Source organism: Sciurus carolinensis, chromosome 3, assembly GCF_902686445.1.
Source record: "Sciurus carolinensis chromosome 3, mSciCar1.2, whole genome shotgun sequence".
Lineage (NCBI taxonomy): Eukaryota > Metazoa > Chordata > Mammalia > Rodentia > Sciuridae > Sciurus > Sciurus carolinensis.
Window position 1 is genome coordinate 139856178 of NC_062215.1, and position 22053 is coordinate 139878230.

The 22053-nt window shown below is 35.5% G+C and overlaps 1 protein-coding gene across 2 annotated transcripts in view; it reads right to left on the reverse strand.

Annotated features, from left to right (window-relative positions):
- Positions 1-311: 311 nt before the first annotated feature.
- The window catches only part of Tmeff2 (transmembrane protein with EGF like and two follistatin like domains 2), a 242901-nt gene continuing 221159 nt past the window's right edge, over positions 312-22053 (reverse strand). Inside the window, exons 8-11 of one of the 2 annotated variants that reach the window (XM_047547710.1) lie at positions 6721-6744; positions 6196-6319; positions 3995-4153; positions 312-635 (exon numbers count right to left, since the gene is read on the reverse strand). In XM_047547710.1, coding sequence (XP_047403666.1) covers positions 539-635; positions 3995-4153; positions 6196-6319; positions 6721-6744 — 404 coding nt within the window. In that variant the 3' untranslated portion in view covers positions 312-538. The remainder of the gene's footprint in view (positions 636-3994; positions 4154-6195; positions 6320-6720; positions 6745-22053) is intronic. The other variant, XM_047547711.1, reaches the window with a different exon arrangement.

Consider the following 22053-nt stretch of genomic DNA (forward strand, 5'->3'; position numbering starts at 1 on the left):
TAGAGCTGATTCAAAGATCTGAAATATTTTATCCTCACTCGATATAAAGTAAATTATTTTTTCTCTTTTCCAATAACCATCATTTCCCTTGATCTTGGAATCACTCAAAACCTAGCCACTGAGTCCTGTATAAACTAATGTGCAGTCTCCAGATGTGGAAAGAGATGAAATACTGGCACCTGTACAGATTGTACTAGTGGGGTTATATTCAGAGTTATGAAATACCGCAGATTTAAGAATGCCAATTTGTTCTCATCACTGAGTATTTATTATATATAACAAATACATGGGAAAGAAAAAACTATATTGTGTGATATAAATAGTTTATTTACATTACAGAAAAACATCAAGACAATGTATACTATTTCAAATATATCCATACATAATCAAATATAGCTGTAGTACATGTTTTCATTGGTGTAGATTACCACAAATGCAAGGCAACATGTGTAGATCTCTTGTCTTATCCTTTTGTCTATAATACTGTATTGTGAAGTCCAAGTTCTCGGTAGTCCAGCCACTGTGAAACATGCTCCCCTTAGATTAACCTCGTGGACGCTCTGGTTGTGTTGTCTGAACTGTAGTGCCCTGTATTTTGCTTCTGTCTGTGAATTCTGTTGCTTCTGGGGCATTTCCTAGAAGGTTGGAAAGTTTACAGATCTTAGTCCAATGAGATTACCTAAAGTTTGGTCCTATAATTACAGAGTGAAGCTAGTTAAGCAAATTATTAAAATGTCTCAGATGAAAGAATTAAGTGCTAGTAGAAGCTGGGATTATTTTAGAAACTTTATGTTTTGCTTCTCCTTGAGGTCGTCTTTAAGCTTCTGTTGAGAACTGAAGAACAGAAGTGGAAGTTGAAGAGGAATACATTTACCTTGTCCTCAAATGCTTACTCATTAAGGCACAACGAACAAACTCAGCACAATGCAATCAAGCAAGTCGTGAGCTCATCGCATCTTGCTTTAAAGGTCTTCAACAATTTCATATTCTAAATGTCTTAAAGATGAATGTTATATTGACATTTCAATCCCACGAGTTAAAATTCTATCACACCAGAGAATGAGCCAACTGTTAATACCTGATATATAATGGGGAGGAATATTGTTTTGGTTTAGCCTAATACCATTTTTGTGCATGAATACTATCAGCTGGAGACTTAAATGGGTACCAGTTATGTAGCTTCTATGAAAAGCCAATATTCAGTGAAATTATCTGAAAATCTCTGATCTAGTATTTTTTCTCTTATAATAGAAGATTGCTTTGATCATGCAAATAGGAACAATATAAAATTCTCATAAAATCCCATCATAACAAGCTGTGGGTTCTCAGAGAATATATACAAATACACACACATATATATGCAGACACGTACATAGTATACGTGTGTGTGGTATGTGTAAGTGTGTCTGTGTGTATAGATTGGTGCTGACATATACCTGTTATAAATGAACATGGAGCAGGAAATCACATTCCCAGCAAGTGGGAGCTAGAGATAAAAAAGACTAAAAATCTAACTTCTCAACAGGACAACTCTTTATTTTGGAACATGTCTCTAGTGTCCATATTTGTTGTGATACATATTGTTTAGGAGGAAGGAAGGTGTTTGAAGATGAAGAAATAAAGCAAAATGAAAGATGATGTAAAAAGATGAGAGAAAGAGAGAGAGAGAGAGAAGAAAGAGAAGAGATCGGGCAAGAAAGAAAATTGCAAAGAATGAGCAGATGTCTGCTTGGTGTGATTTTGTAAATGTTTTAGCACCTGGATATTATGAAATAAGTTTGGACAAACAAGTGCTGCGGGATCACCAGGAAAGGAGGGTTTCAAGTGGGAGGGGGAATGGCAAGTTAGGAAGTTTGGTTTCTAGGCAGAATGAATAAAATGAATCTACCCAAGGTAGCTGGATCTGCGCAGTGGTGTGGCTCATTGACCAGTGTGACTCCTGGAAAGGCTTTGGAAGGTTTGGTGGTCCAAGGACAGACTTACAAAGTACACTATACTAATGCGAATTTAGTTCAAATGCTATTGCTCCTTCTCAAAAATAAACATAGATTTTTGATCAGTTTTAACATGGAAGATGAAAAAGGTCATATGCTTGAAAATATGGTTTATTCTGATTTGGAGCTAAGAATCAGGCAAGGGGCAGTATGAGCAGTGGTTAAGGGTACAGGTATGACACCAGACAGCTGGACACTTCTTCTTTTCTTATCACCCAACTCTGTGAACTTGATGCTTTGCTAACTTCTCATACCTCAGAATCTCTACCTCAAAAATGAGGATAATTGTTTCTTCTTTGTAAAGTTATTAAATGTGCATACGTGTATTTGTGCACACACAGGGTCTATACACACACATGCACACATGCACACACAATTTTTGGTGAAGAAAGAACCCTGTATATTCCATTTGTTTTTATTATGTATAGGGATGGAACTGTAATTAACAGCAGAGTTAAAAATGTCTGCTGGAAAGTTTTGCCTTTTTAAAAAATATAGGAAGTAGCAAAAAAAGAAAGACTAAAAAATATATGAAGTAGCAAATTGTTATGATATCATATCCATCAAAGATGAGTTTTATTTTTCATGTACGATGTTGCTTATATATTAGAAAGCTCAAGACCCTTAGGGTAGTAAGCACAGTCTTTTTGTGTTTTAGATTCTTTTCTATCTTTTCCTTTTTAATACTCAGTATTTTTGATTTCTTGAGTTATCTTTATGTTCCCCAGAATCTATTTTAATATAATCCATTGACTCACTTGCCATCTAAACATGAGAGTGGAGTTGATGAACTCAGCTTGGTTTAGAGGAGCACAAAGCTGCAGTCGATGATCTTCCCTTAAGCCTGTAGGTCAGGTGAGGATTTATGAATCATATTTTGTTTTTTTCAAGAGCAAATGCCATACTTGTCCTCAAAGAAGACAGTGCAATACAGATAGTGAGATGGATTATGGTCTTTATTTCCAAAGGTACAATACTTTTTTATTTTCTTGTTCTTTGGAAATAATTTTTTGGGAATCATTCTGATTTACTGGAGAGCTATACAAATGAATGAAAGTCTAAATGCTTCATGGATTTGGCAAAAACCTTAAAGAACTTCCTTGGAACTTTTTAAAGGAGAGTGAAATCAGGTCAGAAAGAAGTATCTTCAAAAACATTTCTGGTGAATGATAGGCATTTGACTTAGAATCTAATTCTTGGTTACCATGGATCTGCACACTAATTAAGTTAGGCAAGTCCCTGGTCTCATCAGATACTCCAAGCCCAATGTCAGACATTACATGGTTTGCTTTCCCGTTGAGACTGGATAGAACCTCCATTCTCTCCCAACCTGTTCCTTAGGAAAACTTACCTTCTGATTGAACTGGGAGTTTGATATAAAAGTTTGTTGTGATATTTGTTGCATTGTATTAAAGATTCCATTATTGGAAGTCTTAATTTACTATTACCTAATCTTTCTCATTACACTGATTTTTTAATTTCTTGACAAAAATCTATTTTGTCATCTTAAGATACAAAGTATTTGTTTACAGCAAGTATGTTAAAATTGTTATAACTGAGACATTTAGAAATATAAGTGCTATATATGAGAGCTACAATTTAATACCTTTCTGGGCCTTGTATAAAATATTCCTGCTTTTCATTTGGCATACTGATCTGGATAGGTAAGGATACATTGGTCATTTACACAGACTGTTAGTTAAAAGAGAAAGGTAAATTTAAACACAGGTTAGCATTGTTTGTTAGAGGGGCTAAAAAAGACCTTTGCTTATAAAATAAATAATCTTCATCATAATGCAAAAGCAAGAAAAATAATTGTAGCAGTCCAACATGAAAATCCATGTCTCTCCATTTGGTTATTCAGAAGGTCTTTTGATGAGGAATCAGGACTTAGGGAGAATGGATAGCTGTGGAGTCTATTAAGACATTAAAACAGATCTGATTTTAAAAAGGAGGAACAATGCATCCCTTTATTTAAGTCACCAAGTAAAGTTACTGACCTTGTGATGCAGAGGACCACCACACAGATGACAGCTATCTGGACTGTTCCAATTACAGCTGCAATTAAGACGTACTGAAATCGTACAGGACCAGGAACAACATAGAGAACACTGTAGTCCTTTTTTTCACAGTGTTGTCCAGTATAACCAGCATCACACCTGGAAGAAATTATAGTATCCCATTACCTGTAGCCTCTAAATTCATTTTTATAGTTGACTGATAGGCATTGACTTTCACCATGAAATTAGAGGGTTTTTTTAGAGGGAGTGGGGGCGTGTTTCCTTTTTGGAATAAACACAACTTTGTAGATATGGTTCTCAGTTACTTATTTTCAACTTATCTGTAGTTTGGAAGATGTGAGGTTCCTTTTTATATTTAAAACTGAATTTTGAAGATAGCATTTTTAGACAAATTGTTTTTATGACAATAGAGGTAGAAGAGGATACTCATTCAGAGATAATTATTCAGTTTTTATTTTTTAGATGAGCTTTACCTTTTATTTAATTTGCTCTTTAATCAACCTAAGTCAACACATATACTTAAGAAAAAGTTTGTTTCTCATCACATGGGAAAAAAAAAAAAAAAAAGCCCAAAGAAAAGCATCCTCTATTATCAGGGAAATTTTGAAAAACAATAAAACCAGAGGTACAGCAAGAGTCATTTATTTAATGTGCTAATCATAAAATCATGTTCTGACGTTGATGTTGAGGAGTTAGAATTTGTTAGAAACAAGTAATTATCGCTGGATGCAGTGGTGTATACCTACAGTCTCAGCTACTTGGGAGACTGAGGCAGGAGGATCACTTGAGCTCACAAGTTCAAAAGCAGCCTGGGCAACAGAGTGGGATCCCATCTCAAACCCCAAAAGCAAATAAGCAAATAAATAGAAAAAAAGAGATTAAAGAATGAAAAGTAATTCTGTGATGGTTAATACAGTTTTGCAAAACAGGCCCATGTATGATTCCTCTGGGAACGAATGTTGCCACTCACTGACTCAACCACCAACCACAAGCTCAGGTAGAGCTCTGCATCTAAAATTAGCAGCTGGCAATGAAAAGAGAAAACAGCTCAGAAAGAAAAAAATACTAAAGGGGATCGACTTGTCACTGATTTTTGTGGAACTATTTTAGTATTAGACTTTGAATTTCTCCTAACTATATCCTGAAGTCTTTGCTCTCTGCCTCAGGAAGGGCTTAATAATGAAGATTGCAGAGGAAGGTGCGAGCAGCAGGTAACAGTTCCAATATGTGCACTTTGTCTGGTGTCACCAGGGGGCAGGTGCTAGTGCCTATGGTGAAGGGAAGCTAGAAGGGAGGATAGTGGTAGATGGGGGTAGGGAGAGAACCAGAAAGAATGTTTTTATGTATTTATATAGTAAAACTTCACCTAATATGTCATATGCCACTTGTATGCTAATTTCAATAAAATACATTTTTTCCCACTTTGGCCATCTCTGAGATAATTATACTATGTTCCAGATAGAAATACTCATCAGATATTTATAAACCAAACCCAGAACCTCAATTTCTTGTTTTCTTTCCTTCCATTTTATTGTGCTTCACTTTATTGTGATTACAAATACTGTGTTTTGTACAAATTGAAGGCTTGGGGGAAATCCTTTGTGGAGCAAGTTTTCTTTGTGTCTCTACTATGGAATGTGACTAGTCATTTCACTCTGCAAGATTTTGTGGATAGCAGATCCACAGGAAACAGTGAGTTCCTGGCAAAGCCAAGAATGATATTTATTAGGAGGTCTGAAGGACTTTTGAAATGATCACCTCTCCAAAGTAGCATTCACTCATTGGAGAAATATTTAATGAACAGTGTCAAGCACTGTTCTATGTTCAAGGAAAAGAGTACATAATAACGAGTAGCCTATATCTTTAAGGATATTGTAATCACAACATACAATCTTAAATTCCACTAGAAGAGTGTATAGGGCAATGTGTTACATAGTACTAGAGTGTGTAAGGCATACACATTTTATGGCTTCTGATTGCACAGCTGCCCTGGACATATACATACATGCACCTGCACACACACACACACACACACACACACACACACACACACACAGGAGAGGCAGAGAGATGATCTGCTGCTGATTACTCATTCAAGCTGAATGTCACCAAGCCTCCATAAACATTTAAAATTTAGTTTTACCTTATGCATTTTAAAAGTTTAGGACTGAAAACGTTACCTGCAAGACGGCTCCTGCATGTTGATGGAATGTTCACACTTCCCATGCATACAGAAGCCATTGTAATGTTCTGGACAAGGTATGTGGTGTTCTCTGGCAGTTTCTTCTAATTTGTTAGCATTCTCTGTGAATACGGATAAAAGCAAGCACCCCCTGTAAATACTTTCTTTGCCTAGTAAGATCAACCAGTACATTAAGAAGCAAAGCTACAGTAGGCAAAGCTATTTAAAAGGGCAAGAACTAAAAGGCCATGCTTCTGAAGAAAGAGGGAGAAAGAATTGAAAGACAGATGTCTTTACAATTGTGTTTAGAGATGAAACTGCAAAATTGCTCAGTGCTTTTCATGCTTTTATGCAATTTCCTACATCTTTAACAGCCAGTGATGTTTCTATGAGTTGTCAGACAGCTTTAATTTTCCTTGCTTAGAGACTGTACATTGATCATAAAATAATCCAAGAAGAAATATTCTATATTTTGAATTTCAAAGCCCGGCATAATGTTCCTAAGAGTAAATTGCTACAATACCTTGATACTTTCTCAGTGTGATAGCTTAAAAGTTAAAATACGACCATGTTCAATTGTTAAACAGACATTTTTCCAAACCAAATGCAAATTTCAACAAATGTATTCTTTCAAGCTTTTAAAATCTACTGGGAACATGAATTTGACTAACATCTATACATTTTTTATTGCTAAAATAAAATTATCAAAAGAGAAAATGTTAGTTCAGCATCATTTATGAATATTCAAACTGTACATACTTACTGAATGTTCCAAGTATATTTTAGTGCATACTATTTGACCAGTGTCAACAATGCTATTTGAAATTTAAACTCATAATAAAGAAAAACTTGTGTTCTTAAATGAACCATTTTCACTGTCATTAATGTTTATTTTTATATGGTTTTATAAAGATTTTTTATCTTTGTCTAAATACGCATACTTCATATTTATAATGGCACCTCTAAGTAGCCCTCTGATCCTTTATTCTTTCATTTTATAATAAAAAGTTCTGTCTTTTTAGTTTCCTCTATAATCTAAATTCTGATATTCTTGAAACTGTCTGCCCAAACACATGAGAAATATGACTTTCCTGACTCCATTCTGCAGATATTCTTCAACCTAAATAAATTCTTCAACACCATAGTAATTGGTCTGCAGTAATGGAATATGGCAAGCCAATTACTATTTTTATGAAATGTATAGTTTCCTATTATTTCCACATAGGGATATTTTTTATTATAGTATGTACTTATAATTTTAACTGGCAGTGATGGATGAACATATTCATCAGAATAAAAAATATGCCTCTGGTGTTAGTAAATCAGACAAATATATTATTTATTTTTAGGTAAAGCTATAAAATGTCTATACATTTTAAGACTGAATGCCATCTGCAAATAATTAAAAATTGAAATAAATTGTTAAATATGTTTAATGCTTTCTTGTGTAAGGTTACGTATACTGTCATGATGAACAATATTTCAGGTTATGTACTGAAATTCATAAGGAATTTACCATATGCATGGTGGAGAGCTTGTAGATGACATTTCAGTCATTTGTTTTTAATCTATGTCTCTTTAGTCAGGATGGTTGGCAATACTTTACATTGTGATATTTCTACATTGGTCATTAGTACTAAAGTGAATGAACTGCTTTCATAGAGAAGACTACAAATATATAGAAATTTTGATCTTGGTTTCACCCCATTCTTTTAAGTTATTTTGTAATTTTGTGCATGGAATTTTGGTAGCAAATCTTACCTGTGGTAAGCAAACACAAGTACACTACTGGATAAAATTTCCAACATAGGAACATCTGATAATAATGGAAACAGGGCAACCACGGTATTAAATGCATCTTTCAATGACTTGTGGTCATTCATGAATCCATGGAGAAAACATGGACTCATTCTGTACCAGACTAGGGGGCAAGAAGCTAGAGTGGTCTAACCATACACCTGCTGTTAAAGGAAACTGTAGCAGTGGGGGTTTACAGACCACTGCTGATGCAATGAGCCAGCACTGATTTTCACTCTTATTTCTGGATCTTCTTCCCATAACACACTAGTCAACACTTCTATTTAGGGTTCGTTAGTTACCCTTCAGTGCTTCTGCACACCTGCATGGAGGGGAATTTTCTCCAACTTTCCTATATTTCAGTTATACATTGTCTTTTCAGTCATAGCATTTTTTTCAAGCACATCTTATTAGGGCTATTTTTCTTTCTGTCATCTGTAAAAGAAGATCAAGATTTTTTAACTCAAAATCCATTTTTTAGACTATTTTACTTTTAATGCAGTACCTCACCCCAAACTGACAGTTTGTTTCTGCATTGGAACCACATCCACAATTATGAACTGAAGTCAAAGGCAAAATAGGAGCTTGTTTGAATGAGGTATTGCCTTAGTGTGGTAAGAGCTGTATATTTTTACAAAGTTTATTATCCAACCAGAATGATCACATGGGAGGGGAATAGTTTCCATCATAAAATCTGCTAATTAGTTTACACCATTTCTTATGAGCTCGGAGTGCTCTGTTTTGCTGCTCATAGGATACTGTCAAATAAGAAAGTAGAAAGATTGAAAATAAATGAGTAGAAGAAATGATCCCTGGGCAAGAAAATGAGGAGTCATCAATATATGTCAACAAATTTATAGTCAATCCAACCAAGTAAACCAGTTGATTGAAAACCGGAATATATAATCACTTCTAGTAATGCAATAGACATACTTTAGAAATGAGATTTAAGTATATTAAGAAGAGAAGAAGCACAGAAATCTAATATGCCCAACAAATATGAGTATGGACCATGGTGAATATTTGCCTTCCTGAAGTTTATGTAAAAGTGGGTATTCAAGCACTAATAAAGCATTTAAATATTTAAAATTATATAAAAATGATACTTTGGAAGCCTGCATGTTTCCTCTAGTGGCTGATGACTTAGACATCGATTTCTCCAACCTCCTTTTAAAGAGGTTTAAAGTAAGGGTTGAGCTCTCTCTTCTAAGAGAGACAGTGGTGATGTTAGAAACTCTTCATGTCTCTGTTTAAAATCCTCAACCAGTTTCCTGTTCAAATGTTTACAAGTGGTTTGTTCTGAAAGAGATCTTGACCCTTTTATGAGATAGTTTCTGCTGTGATTTGAGTTATTTGCAGCAGAGTTAATAGGGCTGCATGCCCATTGCTAGTCAACCCTTGTCAAGTGCTGTTGAAGTGGGCTGTTCTATATAGCACGGCTACACATATTGTTTCTACCTTAGTACTTGCAAGGAAAGAGATAGGGAAAGCCAAAGAGACAGACAAAGAAGGGCAAATGACAAAGCCTCACCTAACTGCAAGTCAGTTATGCTAAGTGGGTACAAAGGGAGTAGAGACAGACTGCTTAGCACCTCAGACTTAAGTTAATACAGCCCAGAATGGGGTGGTGCATGTGTACACGTGTGTGTGTGAGTGTGGGTGGGTGGGTAGTGCATGTGTGCACGTGTGTGTGTGTGTGTGTGTGTGTGTTTACTATTACTCCTCACTTTCTTTCCCCCAAAACCTGGAAATATAATGTTCAGAGAATTAATCCATCAAGGCATCACATTATGGGTCAAAGTAGAGACATGATTAAGTGAAATTGCACTAATATTCTATTTCTAAACTCTATTTCTAAAGAAAGAATGCTTCTGTTTGGATAAGGGTTAGAGCTTGACCAAACAAGTTTTGAAAGTCGAGTTATGTTATCCATTCTAGTATGTCCTGGAAAGACAACTTGAACCAGCAAACCTGGAGTCTGGTCCTCTTCAAAGACAGACGAGCTGTATATTCTAGTAGTGTCTTGTGCTAGTGTTTCACTGTCAAGCCATTTCTCTTGTTCTGGTGCCCTGCTCTAAAGTCTTAGAATGATTCCACTTCTACATAGCATACAACATGAATATCTCATCCATTTGACAGTTCTGTGTTTAACTTGAGTTGACTGGTTCTGAATTTCTGGGTATTTTCTTTGCGGTAGTTTTCTTCATTCAACCCTCTTAGTTCTGGGGTTCTGTAAGCTCATACTAATGAGAAGATTAAACTTCATAAAGGTCAGAAGATGGGCCCCCTACTCATTGCACATTATGTTGAGGAGGCCTTTTGGGGCTGGTCACATAATATTTTTCTGGTGACTCTCTCACATTGCTTTCCTCAGGCCTTTCTTCCAAATGTACACAAATCCCCTAGGTCACTGATTCCCCAGGGGCTGATTCTATGTAAGGATTTCAGAATAAGTTGGCAAGATCCCCAAAAGAAGAGGAAACATCAAGGATTTGGTGGATATTTGAGGGAGGCAGATTTCTACCACACATTTTTAAGCAACTAGAGCTGTTTATTAGGTGAATATATTCATTGTGTGATGAAGAAGTGTTCTGCCAGTATTAAAAAAGAAGTTCTAGTACCATTTCTCAGAGATATTGTATGCTGTTACTGTATGGTTGCTTTTTTCCCCCCCAGTTTTCTAAATTCTTTCAACTCCCCAAATAATATTTATTTCTGTTGGTAATATTTACTTATAATACATTACTAAGAGATGTTTGCTAATATTTACTGTAAAATGTTGTTTTTTTACATCCTAAGAGAAAGAAATAGAGAAATAGGGATATTAGATATATTAAACAAAGGAAATAATTTTTTCTTTAATTATGGGGACACCTTACTTTTTAAAAGGATGTAAAACATCCTAAGTTTTCACTATGTCTATAATCCCAATGTTATAATGTTAAGTGATAATTGTTACATATTGTTTCCTTTTAGTGAATCATATTTGTGGATCTAAACTCACTTGTTAACATCATCCTTTAACATCACATTTTTATCTTGACAAGCATACGTGTATGAATAGTACAGACTGGTTTATTATATTTTCAACTATCTTCCCCTATAAATAAATGAAATGTACCATGCTGTTCTAGAAAAACAAAACCTTCGATGTTCAATAGTGATATATTACTATTTTTTCTTTTTTTTTTTTTTTTTTTTTAAGAATTCCAAATAGTCCAGGTGCAGTGGTGTATATTTGTAACCCTAGCAATTTGGGAGGCTGAAGCAGGAGGATCGTGAATCATGAGTTCAAAGCCAGCCTCAGCAACTTAGCAAGGCCCTAAGCAACTTAATGAGACTCTGCCTCACTAAAAAATAAAAAGACCTGGAGATGTGATTCAGAGGTTAAGCAACCCTGGGTTCAATACCCAGTACCCTGTGTACATATATGCACACATATACATGTACACATACATATATCATAGTTTTATTTTTATAATGCATCAAGGCAAAAGGATTTGTATCAGAGGGTAATAAGGCCCCAGTAACCTAGGTCTCATCCATTTTCCATATTTAACAACAGTACAGGGAAACTTCGGTACTGAATCATTGATGTTCTTGCCCATGTTGTGGTCACTTGGGTTATCTTTACTTACTGCTCTATCTCCTAATCAATTTGAAAATAATTTTATTTAACCAAGTAGGAAAAGGAAAATATCTAACTCTATTATATTTACATTATGCCTGGGATAGAAATAAATTATGAATTTGAAGTAAAGCCATGCTTGTCCCCCTTGTTGATTGGAGTTGGTCTCGAGAAGATATTCAATTCTTATGATTTCCTCTCCTTATCTTATCAGGTATAAACATATGAGGTGGCAGTAAAACCTCATACCTAGCTTGAATTGCAGTGGAAGTTTTTTTTTTTTTTTTTTTTTTTTTAAGATCAGAAAACTGTTCTTACTGAATAAGTTCTGAATGTAATGCAATATGAGTTCTTGCAAACTAACCAATTCCATAATAGCCTCACCTGCTGTCATAGTTTCTTCAAGGCATAGATGAGTAGATGAGAAGAGTCTCTCCTTTTTTAAGCCTCTAGGACAGAGACTCAAATAGAATGTGAGCTAAAAGTGATGCCTAGCACAGGGGGACAGAGGCATTTAAGGACACAATCAACTCTCAAGTTTTGTGAACAGCAGAGATCCAATCATAACATTCATAGTTATTTAATCTCTGTTAAAGATTTAGAAAAATAACTCTTCCAAACAGAAGCCAAGTCCTTCAAATGCCTCAATTTCAACATTTCTTCTGCAAGTTGAATGTTATCCCCTTTTTATAGAAGAATAATTGAAACCACTTGGACGTGAAAATTTGTTAAGCAGTGGCTTCAGTTGGGAGCAGTATAGATGAAAATGCAGAAAAATTCTTCTAAACCACAAATAAATGATAAGGCACTAATACAAAATGTGGAAAGCAGTATCCATATTTACCATTTGTATACATGCTTACTGGATATAAAATTAAAATGGAAGAAAACTAATTTTCATGTCATTACATTCTCAAGCAAGGCCTTGATGGCATTTTTGGGAATTGCTCAAATTTAAATTGGAAAAAGTACCAAAATCTGAAATATATGTAGTAATCTGGGGATTTGGGTGACTGAAATATAACAATGCCAGATGATTATTTGTATCATTTTTTATTATTTCAGTTTCTACTGGTAATATATGTACATTGATAAACAGTGAAAAATCTGTGTGAAATCTTGGGAGAGAAATGTGTGTAATATTTTAATTTGACATACAATATAATTATTGTTAATTCAAGGATTTGGCATACCAAGACTTACACAGATTCAGTTAGAAATTCTGGACCTCCAAGAAAATAGGAAAATATAATTTTTTTGCTTCTATTAAGAATAATATGTGATAACTCTTAGGCGTTTATTCTATTATTTTGATTCAGAAATGCTCTGCCTGCCGTCAGATGGCAGTGCTCTCAGAGAGAAGAATACAGGCCACTGGGAGAAGCTGTGTTCCGCCTCCAATGGTCCTCTTCAAACTTCACCAGTCAAGAACCTATTAGCTCTCAGCAGTGGGTAACTCTTATGGGTTTAGAGGATTTAGCTTGAAGATCTTTTAAAAATACAATATTTTATGGAACTTCAGATGGTTTTGACAACATTTCGTAAATATCAGGCCTTGGGAAGAGGTAGGGATCTATGGTTCATTAGCCTCCTGAGAGTCCAGAGCTGGAGTTGCCTTAAGCTTATCAGGGGCAATTTGCTACAGCTTTCCCCACTGAGCTTTTGCTGCAGCATCCTTCTTGCTTCCAAGCTGTTCTCAGAAGACAAAGTTTGCTATAAACCTTAGAGAAAGAAAACAATCATGGGGATCCATGTTATCACCAGAATACTTCCCTTCTTTTGTCTTGAACTAAGCCTATGCATTTCTGGCCAGATTTATTTGCTTAGTGGTTAACCTGCGTGTCCCTTCTTAACAAGTGTCTTTGGTGACAATTCTGAAAATGACACTAAGAGACAGCAAAAAAGAAGCAATGAGCTCAGGTCCCATCCATTTTAGCTGTCTGGACTGTGTGAGTCAAGCTGTTTTCTTCTTAGGCTACATATGCAGAAATTGATGGGAAAATAATCAAGATAAGCCTTATCAGGTGACACATTTGTTTTTCTCTGTGACCTGAAGTTATGAACCCTCAGAGAGTGAAGACAATTGAAAGTGGAACATTTATTGGAACATAGTGAAAGCAAAGATTTTTAATAACATAGAAAGGACCCACAAAAAAGGAAAAGAAAACTCAGTATTTATTATATGAATTCTTCTTGAGTCAATAAAATGTGCCTGTCCTGAGTTACATGCTTATATGCTATATCTTTTGTTTTCCAATGATTTGGAAACACAGTCTTCTAAACACAGTCAATAAAACAGGTTAAGATGATTTTATATATATATATATGTGTATACAATATTACATATAATATATAACATAATGTATTATATAATTACTTCAGAATCCACAACAGGATTATCATTGTGTTACTACATAACATGATAAAAATATGTTCCTTATAATAGACTTCCTCAAGGTAGATTTGTAAAATTACCATTTTGCATACTTAAAGAAACTAAAGCTCAAACAGCTTAAATTACTTGTCAGGAATTTACATAATCAATAAACAGAACTGAGGTCAAAGTTGGTGCTCTTTTCAGTGTAACAAACAGACCATTCATGTAGTTAGAACTTACTAAAACAAGACAACATCTAACCTCCATGTTTTGTTTAGTATTTTCCCTTTAAGACTGCTGACTCTTTATCCCACCTAGATCCTATTGCTATTCTGAAAATTGATTGTTTTCTTCTTTCTTCCTTTGATCCCAGGAGAGATATCTAGTTCACAAAGGCCAAATCTTTGTGAATCCCTTCTATTATCCTCTAGGGCTCTTCCATCAATTTTCTCCTCTCTCTCCTGTATTTCCAACTCTCCCTCAATCTTTTCTCCCTCTTGTTTAAATATGTTAAAATGTCTTCTTTCTTAAAATTAAATTTTAAAACCTCTCTCAATCCACGTCCCTTGGCAGACCTCTTGTCTGCTTTTCTCCTTTTATAGCTAAGCTTCTTAAAATGTTGTCTCTGCTCCTTTTCTTCACTATGGCACTACCTTCCATCCATTTCTTTATAACTTGTGTCTCTCTGAAACCCTTCAGAGAAACTGCTATGGTCAAGTCAACTGAAGCATCTCTGACGCTAGGCCACGTTGTCTCTTCCCAGATTTCAACTATCTCAGTATCTCAGTAATATTCAATACAGTGAACCACTTTCTCCTTTTAGAAGCCCTCTTTTCCCTGGGTTTTGTGACAGCACCCAGCTCTTTTTTATTTTTGCTTATTTCTTCATAGTCCATTTTGTGGGCTTTGCTTTCATTTCATAAATGTTGATGGTTGCCTAAGGTTCTTCTCTTCTTACACTTTGAACATTCTTTCTGAGAGACAGCTCATCCTTATCCAAGTCTTTCATCGTCACTTACCTACCACTGACTTCAAAATATTTATTAGTCAGCCCAGATAACCTTTTTATAGGTGATAACGCCTTTATGGAGTTTCATATCAATATACAAGGGCTCTATGTCTCTCAGTGACCTCAAACTCATCAGGTTCTCCTCCCACTGCCTCCCCCAGCTTCTTTGCCTAGAATATTCATCCATTTATTGACTCAAACCAGAAATTGGGGTTTCACTTTCAATTTTAACTGAGTAAATCACCAAGTACTGTGATTTCTACTTCTTAAATACCATCCAAATTTTCTTGCTCTACATTCTACTGCTACTCAATCACTTAAATCAGATTATCACTATTCAGGAAATCATTAATCTTGCCTCCAATCTTACCAACCTCCCCCAAAATGATTCTCCACACTACATCCAAAGTGATCTTCCTAGAAGAAAAATATAAACGCATCATTGCCTTTCTTAACCACCCTCCTACAAAGAAACAGTTCTCAAATTATTCCTCTTTATCTACTCAAAGAATCAAGTTTTAGTATTACTTAGAAGGCTGTTCAGAATCTGGTCTCAGCTTCTCATCCTCACCTTCTGTCAATCTCTCCTATATCCTCCTACACTTAGGATAGGAAACTTCTTTCTCCCCTCTGGGACTTTACCTATGCTGTGCAATGCTCACCCCCACCCCCACTGGTCCAAATCCTACTCATTGTTCTGGTCTGTTCATTGTCATTCTTCCTTTAAGAAGCTTCTAGGAAGTTCTCCCCTGCCCTTCAGTCTGGGCTCACTGACCCTGCTACTTAAAGTCACTTCCTTCTCCTAGCACTTTCACACTAAATATTCATCATTGTTGACTTCTCTGTGTGACACATTAGTTCAGAAACTCCTTTAGAAAGGCAGGTAATGTACCTGATTTTTAAACATTCTGTTGTAATCTGTACAACATAGTACAGAAAAAAAAATATGTAGTTTTTAACTAAAGCACTGTTTCCATAGGTTTTTCCACTAGTATGGTTGCCCAGAATTGAGAAGCTGCCAGAAAAATATCCAGAAATCGTTATCAGTAGAAAACGAATCTTAATCTCATATCATGACAGCAGTGTTTTGTAGGTGAGGGTAGCACGTCAGGAAATGATTAGAGGGACAGTTGGATCTATCTCATGAAAGAATGTCTGCTGGGGGGTTTGGCTACAGACTCTGTAGAAATGGATCCATAGGATGGACTTGATTTCTTCTTTGCACAGCCTCTGGTGGAGCTGATGGAGAAATGAGCACATTATCTAGATTTAAAAATATTCCCTCTTGTAAGCATGGATGGGTGATTCTAAAATGAAAGATTTATAACCATTTTTATTTAAAGATTGAGGACTATGGGAACTTTGGTTTTTTTAGGTGGAAAATTGACATCTGTATGCATGTCATACTGTAAAAGTCACACTGGAACTCGTACCACCAAATGTGAATTTATACATTCTAATCTGGCCATTCATACTGTGTCTATGGTATTATCCAGAAGTAAGAAATGTAGAACTTTCTTAGGACAATAAAGAAGGAAACTTCTATTTAAAAATGAAGTAAAACAAAACAAACACACAGGCAAATTCACTTTAAAATAGAAACTAGAATTATGAATTTATAAAAAATTTCCTTTAGTTGCTTCTGAATATAATTGTGCATTCATCCTCATACTCAAGAATATTTTACAGTGATAGATGATAAGCATCAAAACTGTAAGTGCAGATACCCTTGATGATATTACAATGAATAAGGCTGGCAATCAGTTTGGTTTTCTGAAAGAGCACTTGACAAGAACTGGAGAACTTTAATCATTTCTTAAACTAAGGCACTAAGGTATAGCTTCCACTCTTCAATAGGCTTTCATGAGCAGAGTCTCAAAGGTGCTTGAGAAAAAAAACACTAGCAGTGGTGTATAAATTTGTATGGAAACTTTAAAAACTGAACTTCTGGAAAAAAATGAAGGGAAATAAATAAAAAGTTTCATAAAATCGTGGTGAAAGAACTTCTAGTATCTAGAAATATTTTGTATTATTTAAGTTTAATGTTGAATTCTTTTTTTTTTTTTTTTCCTAAAATGGGACCTAGTGAAAGGTCATTACTGGCTCCTCCCCTCACTTTGGTTCCTTTTAAAATTTTTAAACATTTTTTTTACTTGTTGATGGACCTTTATTTTATTCATTTATTTATATGCGGTGTTGAGAACTGAACCCAGGGCCTCACACATGCCAGGCAAGTGCTTTACCACTGAGCCACAACCCAGCCCTCATGTTGAGCTCTTAAACATTAATAAGCTGCCTAGTCTAGAAACTATCGACAGCCACAGTTAGGTATGCTATGCCATGCTAGACACCTGAGCAGCACATTGTATTTGGATGTTACAGGATCATACAAGACACTTGTTGTTCTGACAGCCCTCACAAAAGTATATGTATATGTGTGCGTGTTTTGTTTGTACACAATTCTACTATGATTTTATAGGAATAATAAAATTTATTGAGATAAAGTGTAATGGTCATTTTAGCTTACCAAAATTCCTCTTTTGAGGACAACATTGCTTGTTCTAGTGCAGACTCACCTCCACTGATGTGAAAAGTAGACTTCCAAGCTTTGGTTCTGATCAACAGAATCAGAATCACTAGCTGAGGGTCCTGAATCTGTCTTTTACAAAAAGCATTCTAGGCAATTCTGACAGTTAGACAACGTGTATCACTATACTCTTCTCAACCAGCCATTTCTCTTCCTGTCTTTTTCTTAGTCATGGAATGTTAGGTTTTCCTGGCTCTGGATTCCCCTTACTTCCATTGGTGACTACCCTATGCATAGCCCACCTTTCTGGTCTCAAGTCCGTCTCAGCTCTTGAGCTCCTGGCTCAGTGGAGATCTCAGCTGTGATCTGAGCATTATGGCAATGGTTTTTCCTTTGCTGCTCTCCCCACATCTACCCCTGCATGTCACAAGAGTCTTCAAGGGCCTTCAGCATGCCAACTTTCCTTAACAATGGCAGTCAGCTTTAAAGATTCCTTTTGGAATGTCTGTGCCTCTTTTGAGAACCCAACACTCAAAGAATAGGCTGTGTGTCTCTAACAAGTGCCAACATCTGCGAGACTTCTAAATTTTGTCAAATCTCATATGTGTTGAGACCATCTTTTTCAAATCTCCAGGCGTCTTTAATGACTCTGTTAGATAACTAACAGAATAACAACAAGAACTCCCCGTGTGAAAGCAAATGAAGCATTCTCTTGTATACATGAACAAATAACACAGCTGAGAAAGGGTGAAGATTACACCAACATTTATGACTCTTTCAATTTCCCACTGGGAGTGAAGGCATATTGACCCATGTTGATATCTATATAGGTTCAACTAGTCTGTGGAAAGGATAAAGTCATAAGAGATCAACAAGGGCTGCAAGGAATGCAAACAGAGGGAAATACATGGAAGCAAAATTGCCATTTGCAACCTTGAGACACCTGGGAGAGTTGATGTCACAAAAATTAGCAGTTATTGACAGCAGAAGAGCAGAGGCAATAGGGGATAGGGTGCATAGGAGGTACATTTGGTAGCCACCACTACCTTGTTATGTTAACTGAAAAAAAAAAAAAAAAACTTCTTGGTTGTTTGCCTCAAGGAGTCAGGTATACTTCAGTGATGTGATGTGACTATAAAGGCACAACCAATTCCCAGCTTAGGTGACAAGGTAAGGAAGGTGTAGTATGGTGGAGGACTCTACCCAATAAAATGTATATATTCTGCGTGAAAGGGCTAGGTGAACAGGTTAAAGCCACAATTGCTATGTTCTTCCTTTTTCAGTGAAATGCAAAAATATGAAGGCAAAAGTGTGTTGCTAATTGTAAATGACAAGAAGGAAATCTATAAATGAATGGAAAGACCAAGTGTGAAGCAATGCTGATAAGTCTACATATCTCTTCTGTACTATGCCATGGCCCAGAAAGGGAAGAATTTAGAGAATTTATGGTGTAGATTAGGATTGATTTACACATTTGGAGTTCTGCCATATGATGGTGTCTGATCAAATTAATAGGATCCTCACTGAAAGGGCTACAAAGTACGCAATCTCTTCTAATAGTCAAGGATAAGGAAAATAATTTTAAAAATGTAGCTGATTATGTTCTGAGTGTTTCTAAAGGTGGGTTTGAGATGCCAGTGGAACTAACACTCTAGATACAATTAACTTAAAAAAGTAGTCATGGGATCAAATCCAAGGCAGATTTTGAATTTTGTGAATAAGTAATTTCTGAACACAGAATAGCTCCAGAACAGTTTAAAGATAATGAAAAGTCATTTTATGTTGATGGTATTTCTCAGTTATATCTTGGTACATGTCAGTGTATCAAATATCTCTGTGTTTAAGCAGAATAAGACTGTTAGCAAAGGTAGTATTGCTTTCTAAAATAAAACTTTTAATGGTGGGAGAGTCTAGCATGGATTTCTACATAATTCCTCCATTTAACTTACTAGAGTGACACAATAATTTTAATGAAGAAGTCTTTTCATTTCAAGCATTACTTTTTTGTATGTCATTAAAATCTTATATGGTAAAATAATAACTAAATATTTTATTAGTTACTGTACTGGGTTGAATCAAAAGTAGAAGGTCACATGAAGATGAAGCAGAAATTGGAGCTAAACTGCTACAAACCAAGTCACACAGGAGCCCCTAGAACCTGAAGGAGACAAAGAATGATTCTCTCTTTGAGCCTTTGGAGGAAGTGAATTTCAGACTTTGGCCTCTAGAATTCTGAGGTAATAAATTTCTGTAAGTCATGTAATTTGTTATGGCAGCCCTAGAAAACTAATACAGTTACCATTTGCCAACCAAAGTCTTAAATTGATGCAGTGTACTTTTTAATAGTCCATATGGAATCAATGAAAGTGAGTTGAAATATTGGTGGCAGCTGGCATGTGACCTGGAAAAATCTTCATTTATGTCTATTTTCCCAGTATAATTATTAATAGTGTCCTATTTCACTTTCAAAGGATTTCTAATTTGGATGATAAACTATGATCACCTGAGTGTAAACTATGTTAAAGCACTCATGGTTCATTGCATTTGCAACATAAAAAATATGTTTTAAAGGTGCTGATATGTCAAACAATTCTAATAAGTACAACAAAGATGGATTTTTGAAAGGAGGAGAAAATGCTTTGGAATGGGTTATGTTCTTTTTTGATTTATTAATTCACCCTATAAGAAAAGTAGTCATCTTACATTGCTCATTTTTCCATAGAACAAATAATGCTGCATTCTACCTTTTTTGGAAAGAAGAAAATGATTGAAAAGCAAACTAACATCAGTGATCTTTTTGACAAAATAATTCTAGGTCACATTTGTATTGTGATCTCTATATTAACTGTCTGCATTTTCAGAAAAAAATGATGTTCATGTGGCATTCTGACCCACTAAGAAAATGATAAAGTTTATTTGACAACTTTTGCTTAAGAATGATGGACATTTAGAGTACCCCCTTAAGAAAATAAGATTAAATTAAATGTTCTTGTATTTGGAATGTTGTCCTTCAGTTAAGTGCAAATCTTGTTTTTTTTTTTTTTTTTTTTCTTTTTTTCGCTTTCTTAATTTCTAGTCAGTGATATCTTTGAACATAGAAAACTATTCTGGATGTAGTTAAGGATGGTGTGTGAGTCCAAACAGTTTTTTTTCCACTTGGACATCATTTAGTGCTTGAAATTAGTTATTAACTAAATGGTACTTCTTGGTCTCATAGTGCTCGTTTACCTTTTAACAGGTCTAACACACTCCCACTATATAATTTACACTCTCCAAGTAGATGGTTAGCCACTCAAGAAATCAATAGGGGTTATAAAACATGTAAAAATTTGAATTTGGAGAGAGTCAAATGCCTATTTCACCACAGAAACAGAACAACTCACATTTACAATTGAGCTTCCAGAGAATCATTTATCTTGAAAAAGAAAAAGCACAAAATGAATACATCCAGAGATGGGAGTGGAGTGTGACACAGGTCCTTCACATTTGCTTTGATTTTTGATTGATATTGAAAAGATCAACTCTCAATTTTTGGCTTTTGCAATGTGACCACATAGCCCTTTGGATCTTGGAAAGGTAAAAAACGTGTTTCCTGTCATGAAGTTTCTAAATTTACTAGAGTTTCATTTGGTCTGCACCTAATTAATTCATTAATGAAATCACTCACTTAAAAAAATACTCATTTCCTTCCATGAATCAAATACTACAGGTACAGGATGTGGGCAGTGAGTCAGATAAAGCTCTCTTGAAGGGCAGTGAGTGAGAGTGAGATAGGCAATATACAAAAACAATCAAAATCCTAATATCCATGGGAGGGGTGGGGGAGAAGGGAAAAAAATGGCAGAATAAATCAAACAACATTACCCTATGTAAATTTATGATTACACAAATGGTATGCCTTTATGCCATGTACAGGCAGAGAAACAACATGTATCCCATTTGTTTACAATAAAAAAAAATCCTAATATCTAAATTAGAAACATTACATGGAAAAATAGGGTGTTCAGATATAGAATACTGGGCAGGAGACCTAGTAATAAGAGAGGAGGAGAGGTATAGAGAGGAAGGAAGGATGGGTTGGTCAGGTAAAGAGCTTGTGACTGAGTGAACAGCATGCAGAGGAAGGTTCTCCTCTAGGAAAGAGTATTCTAGAAACCCTCACTGTGGCTACAGAAGAGAAAGCCAGGTAGAATGGAGAGAGGGACATAAGGAAGATGCAAGACCCTTTCTGTGCAGAACCCTGAGTGCCAGGCTAGGAAGTATTGCTTTAATTTCAAGGGCAATGGGAAACCATTTGGATAGCTTTGAGTGTATCTGACTGTTGTGGAAAACTGATGAAGGACAGGATGCAGAGGAAGCAGGCAAAACAAATAAGAGAACTGCATAATAGTGTAAGTGAAAGTCAGTGTCTAAGTCTTGAACCCGAATGGTAGCAAAGGAGGGAGAAAAAAAAACCCCAAAAAACAAAACTTTTTTTCCAGTTTATGTCAGAGTTGGATTGAATATGTTCCATGTATT